The sequence below is a fragment of the Echinops telfairi genome, unplaced genomic scaffold (assembly GCF_000313985.2).
Source record: "Echinops telfairi isolate 266 unplaced genomic scaffold, ASM31398v2 ScPeMD7_7458;HRSCAF=8496, whole genome shotgun sequence".
Lineage (NCBI taxonomy): Eukaryota > Metazoa > Chordata > Mammalia > Afrosoricida > Tenrecidae > Echinops > Echinops telfairi.
The window spans coordinates 45325225-45336167 of NW_022111358.1; the positions used below are offsets into that span (position 1 = coordinate 45325225).

At 62.4% G+C, this 10943-nt stretch overlaps 1 protein-coding gene across 1 annotated transcript in view; it reads left to right on the forward strand.

Annotated features, from left to right (window-relative positions):
- Window positions 1-10943, forward strand: part of TMEM104 (transmembrane protein 104) — a 49688-nt gene that overhangs the window by 13719 nt on the left and 25026 nt on the right. Inside the window, exons 6-7 of the mRNA XM_045299418.1 lie at window positions 3427-3526; window positions 3859-3964. Of these exons, the coding sequence (XP_045155353.1) occupies window positions 3427-3526; window positions 3859-3964 (206 nt within the window). The remainder of the gene's footprint in view (window positions 1-3426; window positions 3527-3858; window positions 3965-10943) is intronic.

The following is a 10943-nucleotide window of genomic DNA, read 5'->3' on the forward strand; positions in this document are numbered from 1 at the left end:
GTTTCCAAGGCTGTGAATCTTTCTTGGAGCAGCCAGCCTCGTCTCTCTCCACCCGAATGGCTGGTGGGTTTGAACCGACACCCCTGCCTGTCAGCAGCCCAAGGCTTACCCGGCAGGGCCACCAGGACCCCTTGTGACTCTTCATTGCCACCTGCACTTTACTGTGGTGTCTGAAGCGGTTCAGGAGCCCTGGTGGCCCAGTGGTTACCCTTGGGCTGCTCAAAGCAAGGTCAGCAGTTCAAAACCATGAGCCGCTCCTTGGGAGAAAGATGAGGCTTTCTGCTCCCAGAAAGAGTTAGTGTTGGAAACACACAGGGGCAGTTCTGCCCTGAATCCAAATTGACTCGAAGGCCGTAAGTTTGGAGGGTTTTCAGTCAAACGATTCATTGGTCGTGAGTTTGAGTTTTTGTTTGTAGAGGTGATCTAGAATCAAGACCAGCCTCTATTTACGGGGATCAAAGAGACTGAGTCTGCAGCCCATAGTCACCTGGGTGGCTTCTGTTCCACTCCCCAGTCCCCCTCTGTCTGATGCAGGCAGTACCGGCTGCTGCCTGACCGGCACCTTCCCGGCGGTGGCCAGCAGAGGGAGCTAGGAGCCCACAGGCAGCTTTCTCAAGCCTGAGCCTCCAAGACCCGAGTTGGACTTGTGTTTTGCTGCGACCTCTACCTGCTCTTAGCGGGGCTTTGGTGACAACCTAAGATCCCAGGTCTGGAGTCAGGTTTTTCATACCCAGATGTGTCCATCACCCCTCCCTGAAAGGTGCACAGTAAACCTCTCCCCCAGCCATGTCAGCATGGATGATTCCAGACCTCCTGTCAGGGCCCCTCTTGGCTGGAGCCTATCTCTGCCCCAGAAAGAGCAAGCCCAAATCTTCAGTGTAACAAGGCCCCCAAGGGGTTCTGGTATACCAGGGGGCTGCAGAAAGTTTATGGAGACGTAGAATTAAAGATCCCCCTGTTTTGGAAGCCCCCACAATGGTCTGTGAGCCTGTAGCTTCGATGAAGCACGTCGGGGCTGGGCTGCAGTGAACTTGTGCATGCCTGCTTTGCAGAGAGGGGCGTCTCCTCTGATTGCTACTTGAATGTGGCCGCGTACCCCGGAACCAGGAGGTGGGGAGGGAGCCCAGGAGCTGGAATCTTCCCCACTGCCGCTGCTTCACGGGCCGTGATATGCCGTCTCTCCTTGGTGCTGAGTCTGTCTGTCTATCTGTCTGAGTCCCCTGAGTGAGAGTGAGCTCATCAGGAAACGGTGGCACTCTGGTGGCCGAGTGGCTCCTGCATTGAGCTGCCAATCACAGTCAGTGGTTCAAACCCACTAGCCGCGTCACAGCTAGACAGACAGAGGCTGCCTGCCCCTGTGAAGATCTGAGGCTTCAGAGACCCCAGTTCTGCCCGTCCTCTAGAGCCACTGAGGGTCAGGATGCACCCAATGGAGGGGAATTCGTTTTTATGGGGGGGTGGAGGGGAGGAGGTCTGAATTCACAGAGCCAGGCTGGGTTGTGTAGCCACTCGCTGTGGCCTGTGTATTTCCTGTGCTTCACTTCTATCACCATGCACCGCACAGGCCCAGGGGGGCATCCACACCCGACCCCTCCGCACACAGGCTTCTTGCACATCCGAGCAGATGTGTGTGCCTTAAGGTTGCTCTGGTTTCCTTTGGAGCCCCGGCCGAGTGTCTGCTCTCCTTGTTGTTCCCCTGCCTGGGCCAGATGCTCCATGGGGCACTGCCGTCCATGGTCGGCTCAGGCCCCGGGAATGACCAGTAGAGCGGCTGCCCAGGGTCTCAGGGCCCTGGCCCCTCGCCAGGCTTATCTTCCAAGGCAATCCTGAAGAGTTGGTACTGTCCAGGGCCCGAGCCCCCTTTACCAGGAGACGAACACGTTGGGTGGGCCCTTTAAGGAAGGCTCCTTCTGTCGGCTCCCAGGTCTCCGCCAGTGGTGGTGGGAGCGTTTGTGTCATGCCAGGTGGTTTCCCAGCACCCCCACTCCTAGCCATGACCATCAAAAGGTGTCCCCAATGGGGGTGGAAGTCAGCCGGTTGACAATCCCAGCTCTTCTCCCTTCCCGACTCACAGGAGGTCCTCGTCACCTTCAGGAGGGCTGCCACCCTCTGCCAGCAGCTTGCGGGTCCCCCTCGGGGTCCAGCCCCAAGCCTCATATCAGTCGGGCCAGGCCAGGTCAGCTCTGTCCTCGGGCCAGTCCCTGAGCCTCCCTCGAGTGTCTAGTCATGAAATGTATCGATCAGGGCGGCCGCAGCAGGTTATAAGCAGAGCTGAGGCGGGAGTCGTCTGCGGGCAGGTGAGGGGAGGTGGGGACAAGGCAGCCTGCACATAACGGGCAGTGTGAGCACAGGCTGCCCCTGGCGCCCGAGGCATGAGTGACAGGCAGACTGACAGGCAGCCGCCAGGGGCCCCTGCCTCTGTGACTTTACGCTGAGGCCCTCCCCTCCCACTTGGAAACTCTCGGGGCCCAGTCTTCTCCCCCCTTTGCTCAGAGTGGAGCCGACCTAACCCAGCCCGGGAGTAACACTCCTGGGCTCCCCCCACCCCCACCTGGAGGCTCTGGTATGTGGGTGAGAGGGAGCTGTCACTTCATTGTTCTCTGTCCCTGGAGGAGCCAGCAGCTCAAGAGCAGGGAGCGGCTGTCTGTCTAGACTCTGCCTGGGCCCCCACTCCCAAGGGGGAAGCCCTCAGCTGGGGGCCTGGTGCTCACCTGGGTGAGGCACTGGACCAGAGGGCTCTATGGTGGACTGTGCAGCACCAGGGATGACCTTTCAGGCCTGCCCTGGGAACCAGGTGTCTGGGGCCCTGGGACCCACCCCCAGGACAGTGACAGTGGCCTCTGCAGAGGTGCCGCAGCACCTGCCAGGCCCGTGTCCTCCCACCCAAGCTCTCGCCGTCCATCTCCTGCAGGCCTGGCCACCCCCATCCCGACCAGTAGACGCTTGTCAGGGCCCTTGATTGCTGGCTGCTCTGGGGGCTCAGGAGGGCTCTGGATGCCAGCTGAGACCTCTTCCCCCTCCTCCCCTTCCATCTCCCTTTCTCTTCCTCCTCCTCCTGCTTCCCTCCCCCTGCTCCCCTCTCCCTGCCCCCTCCTTTCCTCCCTCTTGCTCTTTCTCCTACCTTTTTCCTCCTCCTTCCCCACCCCCAGCCTCCTGTGCTAGAAGGGGATTGACACCCCCACCCCATGCACGCCGATGCCTGGTACTTGGGATGGGAGATGCCCGTGGCCCCTTCTCGAGGGGAAGCAAGGCAGCTGTGTCTCCTGCCAATGTCCCCTGTACCCTTCTGTGCACTGGAGCTGGGCTCCTAGCTGGGTCAGTTTCTTGGTCCTGCACGGAGTCAGCAGCACTGAGAACCGAGAGCTTCAAGGGGACAGGGAATGGGGACCCTCTCCACCACCTGACCAGTCACCGTGTTTCTTCCAGTGGGCGTCAACCTGTTCTATTTCTGCATCATCGTGTACCTGTACGGAGACCTGGCCATCTATGCCGCCGCTGTGCCCCTCTCCCTCATGCAGGTGACCTGGTGAGTGTCTGCCCCGCCCCGCCCACTCCCAGACCCCAGGCGCCCAGTCCCCAGACCAGCAGCCCAAACACTCCCCTCAGTGCCCACCGACACCGAGACCCTCATCCTCACAGACCCCAGGCAGGCCTAACTTAGGGCAAGGGAGGACAGGGCCGCAGCCACGCTGCCAACAGGGAGGGTGTCTGGATCCGCACCAAGGACAGGGGCCAGGTGCAGCACAGTGGGAAAACAGAGTGAGAGAAGTCAGACTCCTGCCACGGAGCTGCGGGAGGACAGGGAGGACGCCAGAGGGCCGCCTTGAGCTCAGCTCTACCTGCCCCTCCCTCTTGCAGCGCCTCAGGTAATGACTCCTGCGGCCTGGAGACAGACAGCAGGCGCAACGACACAGACCCGTGCTGGGGCCCCATCCGCCGCGTGGATGCCTACCGCATCTACTTGGTGAGTAAGCCGGCCGCCCATGTGACAGCCCTTCCCTTCTGGTCTGCCGGAGCCCTGCCCCTGGAGAGCAGGGTCCCCACACACCGCCTCCGACCTCGGCACTCAAGTGAACTCTTGGGCACTGAGACACGTTACCAAGTCAGTCCCCAGTGTCCTGGCTACCAGGGCTCGACGTCACCGGTGATCTGGAGTGGGGGGCTTTCTTGGCCAAGAATGGCAGGCCTCAACTCCAGCAGATGCTGGCAGAGAGCACCCCAACTGTCTGCAGGCCCTCCCAGCAGACAGGACAAAGCTGAATCTCTGGGCCTGGGCCGGGGGAGCTGCAGCTGAAGGCCGCGCTGGCCAGCTCTCAGGGAACAGATTCAAGTCCCGGGCAGTCCCTTATCTGTCTGTTTGGTGGGTGGGGCTCGGTGGCACCCGGGACTTTCAATGTCTATGCATAGTCTCCGCTTCCCCTTAGTCCCCTCGGCCCTGACACAGATGTAGGCATGTTAGTGATACACCGCACGACACGCGGCAGGAGGCGGGGGCCGGAAGAGAGGCCGGCAGGCGCAGAGCTGGGCTTAATTGGGCCTCTTCTGGCAGAGATTCGGGCAGCCGGGCCAGCAGTGCTCTTTGAATCTGACTGCATTACCCCCGACGGTCCCCCGAGTGGGCATGTTTCTTTACTTCCCAATCCTGCCCCCAGACTGAAGGAGGAGCTGGGGTGGGCAGGAGGTCTGGGCCCCGGTCAGTCTGCTGTGGGACCAGGACCTTGGTTTGTGGGCGGAGCCTGAGGATCCGAGGAGGGCCCTTGTGCCGCAGCACCTGCTGCTGCTGTCCGTGGAGGGGGCGGTGCTGCGGCGCGGGCAAAGCAGGGCTGCTCCGTCGGGCGTCAGAGCCGTGGCCTTCCCGAGGCAGGTCGCCAGGCCTTTCTCCCACGGCGCCTCCAGGTGGGTTCCAGCTGCCCGCAGTCATCCGAGTCGGGCTCCAGAACTTGGCATTTAAGGTAACAAGCTAACTGCCTGGCACACAACCCAGCTGTGAGGTGGACGGGCAGCCATAGGGCTGAGACGGAGCCAGCACAGCAGAGGCCTGTTGACTTCTCTGCCAAGCCCACGTGCCACGTTTCGGGGACGGTGACACAGTGGTCCTGAGCTGGGCCACTCACGGAAAGGCCGGTGGTTCAAGCTCACCAGCGCCCTGCAGGAGGCGGCTAGGGCAGCTGACTCCACGGGGGCCACAGCCTCAGCCTGGGGGCCAGTTCCGCTGTCTCATGGGGTCACTATGAATCAGAATCAACTCGGCGGTGGTGGCGGCGAGCGATTGTAGGGATAAGGGCCCATGTGAGTCTCTGACTGTGTAGACCCCGCCCCAATCGTGGGCATGTCCAGGGTGCCGCGGGACAGCAGCAGGGCCCGCAGGTGGGTCACCCTTCCCGGACCCTCCTGCAGATAGGTGCTGAGCTGGGGGATCGGCCACAGCCGTTCATGCGCCTGGAAGATGATTTAGTGGCGGCATTACTGCCTTATTAAATTGTTGCTTGCTTATCCCATAAACTTCCCTGTGTCCCCATAACTCACCAACCCTCAGACCAGACAGAAGGAACCCTCCTGGGAGACAAGACTACATTAACCGCTCTGCTGTCTCCCAGATATTACACGTATAACTCAAAAAGCCCACTGTCACCCGCGCCAGCCACGGCTACAGGAGGAAGGGCTGCCCCGCCAGGCGGAGCCTGCTCTCGCCAACTGGGCCCACATGGGCCCTCAGTATCCCTGACAGATACTTGCTCTGGGGAAGGCTCCCTCCTACCCACCGGCGTCGGTGGATTGGAGGCCAATGCACAGTCTCTGGGTGTGCACCAAACACTTTCACAGCCTTGGGCGCAGTTCCCGGGGTCCGAGGTGAACCTGGTCTACCGTCTACTATTAACCAAGAGGCTGGCAGTTCGAGCCCACCCACAGGCGCCTTGGAAGACAGGCCTGGCGATGGACTTCTGAGAGGCGGTAGCCATCGATGAGGTGTCACGCTGTCAGACATACTCAAGGGCAAGCTGGTTTGGTGTGGGACCCAAAGTCAGGACTCCTGCAGAGCGTGGCCCCCTCCCCGACCCACTGGGTGGCCCTGGTCGCCCCACAGCCCTCCCGCTCTCAGGTGCCGGGATCGGGCGAGAGGAGGGAGGGGTTGGCAAAGATGGGGTCTCCTTCCTCTATCCTGAGCATCCGGGGACAAGAGGTGGCAGCATCTCACCTCTCCAAGCCTGGCTTGCAGGGCTTCCTGGTAACAAACAGTCTGGGGTCCCAGTCCCAGCAAGTGGCCCCTGGTGGTATGAGGAGGATGCTCCTCTTCCCTGCCCCTCCCTGCCCCTCCGTTCCCATCCCCAGAGGCTCCCAGCACGCGGCCTGTTTTTGTGACGCCAGGCTTCACCCAAAATGCTGCAAGAGGAGGCAGGCCATTGGGGGCGGTGTGGGGGGTGCTCAGAGCCCCTTCCTACCAGTCATCCCCTTGGCCCAAGTGAGGGACATGCCTGCCTCGCTGGCGTCTCTAAAGGCCCGGTCATTGCTGTTCCAGGGGGCCGTGGCCTGGACACGAAGATACAGGCTTCTTGTCAGTCTGACATTCACTGAGGTCCCTCGGTGTCTTCCAGGGCTGCTGCTGAGTGAGACAGATGCATGCAGATGAGGATGCCGGTGTGGGTGAGGGGTAGGGCAGCATGGCCACACACAGGAAATGCACTGCCCCGCCACCAGCCCCCGGCCCCCACGACCTCGGCTGCATCTGTGCTCCCAGAGCAACTGACATGAGTCAGACTCCCCGCCTGCTCCGAGCTGGGGGCCAGGAGGCTGGCGGCCCGTGAGTCACTTGGGTCCCCACAGCCAGAGCCAGCTGGCATCTGAGCGCTGGGAGCCATCGACGGGGGTCTGCTTTCAGCAGCTGGGCCTCCCAGGCCTCCCCGCCCCGTCCAGCTCCTTTGAAGCAGCAGCCGGGAGGTGCCGGGCGCCCTGGCTCTTTCAAACGCTCACCTTGCCTCCGGGCTGGGATATCTTGGGAGGACTCTCTCCACTGAGTGGCTCTGACTTGGCCTCAGAATAAAGAGCTGAGCATTTACTCGGCTCTCCGTCCCTGGGGGTGGGGTGGGGTGGGGGACTGGACAAGAAATTGGACCGTTCCACTGTTCAGGAGACCCCAGGGACTCCCAGCCCCTCTGGTGCCCACCACTTGTTCCCCGGCCCGGCCTTGCTGCCTCTTCCTGACCTCGAGTGTCTGAGGGAAGCCCCAGGCGTGGGGGTGGGGGTGGGGGCGGGGGCAGGGGCGGAGGAGCTCCTCGGTGCCCGGAACCTGCACCGCTCCAGGTGGACAGAGGCTCTCGGGTCACAGGAGGCTCAGCAGGCCTTGGCCATACCCAGCGGGGCACACGGAAGGTGGAGCAGAGCTTTTGCCGGCCAGAGCCCCGCCGCTAATGTCTGTGTGGCACGGGCCCTCATTGGCCAAGCCGAGGCCGGACAAGGTCACCCCAGCTTGCCACCCTGCCTTGAATGCAGAAGCTGTGAGAGCAGCCCCGGGGGCCCAGGGGGCCTCAAGAGAGGTCCTGCCCTTCCTCCTCCCACACTCCCCTGCAGGCCCCTCTGAAGAGTAGGGCATGCTGTGGGGTCAGGGTCAGCGCCTGGTGGGTCGGCCTGCCTTCCTAGAACCCAGGGTCAGGCTGAAGTTGGGGGTCAAGTTCACCTGGGCAGGGGCCCTTCTAGCCTGTCGCCTCTCTGCAGTCTCCTCCGGTCCAGTTCCTCCTCAGCACCACCACAAGTGTCTCCACTCCACCCGCAATCCTCTCTGTAAAGCCTCGGGGACCTCCCCCCATCTCAGGCCTGCTGAGCCCCCTTGCAGGGCAGCCCCCACTGCCGTGGACAAATCGGAAGGGCAGACAGACTGCAGAAAGTGGTGGCAACACAGCCCCTGGGTGTTGTGTGCCTGGTGCCCTGTGTGTGCACGGCCTGCCCGTCCACGTGCCGGTCCCGCTGCCCCCCCTTCCCCCCGCCGTCCCCTGCTCTTAAGTGACGAGCTGGGCTTGTGCTGAACGGAGTGCCTGTCCTAAGCATGTGCCCTCCCCGCCACGATCGCTGTGTGCTCATCCAGGTCCAGCCGCGGGCCTCCAGGCCAGAGCATCTGCCGAGAAGTAGGTTGCCACTGCCGTCCCCTGCATCTTGATTTCTTGATTCTCACCCATTCCGGGGCAGGAGGTGCCTCTGGGTCTTTGGGATCGGTGTGGAAGGGGGGCAGGGACCCTCGGTGGTGGCCAAGTGTCAGGAGCAGCAAGGATTTCAGGGGCTTTCGCAGCCACGGAGGGGCACAGTGCCGGGTGGGAGGCCGCTCCGGTCATGGGGGCTCCAGAGCAGGCCATTGGCTTTCAGCCGTGTCCTCGCTCCTCGTTGGCGGGAAGGGCCCTGCCGAGGGGCTGGGCTGCAGATTGACCTCACCTGCGGCACTGCCCTCAAACACCAGAAGCCACGTCTGGCGGGGCCCGGGGGGCAGTTCATGTCCCAGGACACAGGGTGACCCTTGGGCTGAATCGCCGAGTCCGCACCCGCCTCGTGCACGCACTGCCCGGACAGGAGCCGGCTCCAGTGTAGCACGCACCCCAACTTCAGGTGCCACGCAGCACACAGCTGGAGCGAGTGACTGAAGGATTAGCTTGTCGGCCGCTTTGTTGGGAAATCAATAGCACGAACAAGCCGCTGGTTTTGCTCCCGTCTGTCTGGTATACCCCCCCCCCCCTGAACTGTTGATGCCTCTCGGCTGAGAAAGCCTGCTTGGTTTGGGGGTTTGCCCTCCAGGCCCTTGCCCCAGCCTTTCCCAGACGAGATCCTGGTGGTCCTGGCATGGCACAGGCCGCCCAGCATGGCCTCCCAAGCCCCTTCCTGAGGAGACCTGGGTAGACAGCCCTGTTTCCACTCTCCCCCCCACTCACTCGGGGCATGGGGCCCACGCTGCCCCCTCCAGCTCCGTGAGAGCAGGTGGTTTCTTTCTAGTGCAGCTCTCAGGAACATGGGCTCTGCCGGCTGGGAGCAGGCCTGCCATCCCTCACGCCCCACACCCTGCTTCTGCGATGGCCCGGAGCTGGCAGGCGTGCCAGCTCAGAGGACAGTGTTGGGCGCCTACTGCCCCGTCTCTGTGCCCAAAGCACAGTGATCAGGTTATGGGACCCCGAGTCAGTGGAGCAGAGAGAAGTCTCTCTGCGCAGTCCCACCCCCATCCCGAGAAGCCTTGGAAGGCAAGGGGGTCCTTGGGACCCCACTTCACTCTGCCCAGGGTCGGGACCCCCTGAGCTGGGTAGACCCCCGGAGACAGCTGAGTGACAGGCTCTCTTCCCCTTGTTAGAATGTGCCCCTATTTCTCTGCCTCTGTCTCCACTGCCTGGGGAGAGTAGTAAGTTCACCTTGTAAATGCCACCTGCCCAGAGCCAGCTGGACACCCCACCCAGGGGACCAGAGTGACACGAGAAGGGGGACTTTGGGTGCCGTACCCTGTCGTGCCCTCCCCCCGCCCCAGCATTCTCCAGAAGACCCTTGAGGTTGCAACCCAAACAACTGAAACAAGCTGGGGAAGTGGGGGCAGCACTGTGAGACTATGGCTGGTGCTCAGTCAGCTTCGCCTCCAGCCTCTCTGAGAGCCTCCTCCCCTGAGTGCGTTTGCGTTTCTAACCTGCCTCTCCCAGAGAAACAGGACAAGGCCCCCCCACAATGCCCGGGGGAGGCAGGCAGAGGCGAGGAGTTGAGGAGTCGGTGGGCTTCCTAGGCAGCTGACCTAACACAGAGTCAGGGTCAGCCTCCGGAGGCCGGTCCACTGCCCCTCCGGTCTCACAAGGCGCAGGTCGATTTGGCTGGGGAGCGTCCAAACGGGGCTCTGCAGGGCACGTTCCTCCCACTGGGGGCCTTCTGCACCGAGCTTTTTCCGGCCCAGTGCGTGGACACTGCCCACTGGTCACCCGCAGACCCTGAGCGGGAGGTCACAGCCCTTGTACTGGGTGAGTGGGACTCAAACCCCAGTGCTGCTAGCTCCCCAAGGCTGGTACTGGCCTCGTTGCCCCCAGCCTCACCCCAGACTAGGATTTCAAACCACCCTCCTCCGCTTCCTAACCTCCCACTTCTGAGCCAGGAATGAAAAACGACCCCGCTGCACCCCGCAAGAACGGCTTAGCAATTGGCGCCCACGCGGAACACGGCCGGGGAAAAGCTATCCAGAGCCACTGCTCTGCACACGAGGGCACTGAAGGCCCCCAACCAGTCAGTACCCCTGGGGTGGCTCCTTCCAGATCCTCTCCCCGCCTGCGGCTCACGGCAACCCTCTAGGACAGGGTAAAACTGCCCCTGTGGGTCTCCGAGGCCAGGCCGTAAGTAACTCGGGTTATAGAAGGTCTCGCCTTTCTCCCGCTGATGGTGCCAAGCCGCTGCCCACCTTGCAGTTTGCATCCCAAGGCGTAACCAGACCCCACCACCTGGCCTCATCTCGAAGAAGCCTCACGCAGAAGAAAAGGGAGTCTGAGTAACCCGTAGCCTCCCCGTGGTTGTGCTAACGCCCGGGTGTGGAAGCGGAGGCACCAAGCCCCTCACTGCCCCGCTCAGCAGCCCTCCGTTCTTTCTCTTCTGGCTCAGCTGGCCATACCCGCCGGGCTGGGGGCAGTACCTACCACTCGCTGTGGGAGGCTCCCTCTGGCCTCCTTCAAGGAGGTGCCTGTGGGCAGAGGCTCCCCCTGAGGGGACGGGTGTGTTCCAGGCAGTGTCTGCCTGGCCGCTTGCTGCCGGAGGCTCCACCTCTGGGATGTGTGTTGTAGGCAGAACCCGGCAGTCCTCAAGCAGGCCCCAGGGCCTTCGCAGTCACTGTTTCATTAAGGTTCTCGGGCACAGCCCCTTCCAGCGTCGCTGCCCTCAGGTGGGAGAGAGGCACCCTGTGTACAGAGAGGACCTGTGGGGTGTGCGTTGTCCCAAGGAGAAAGGAGTTGAGC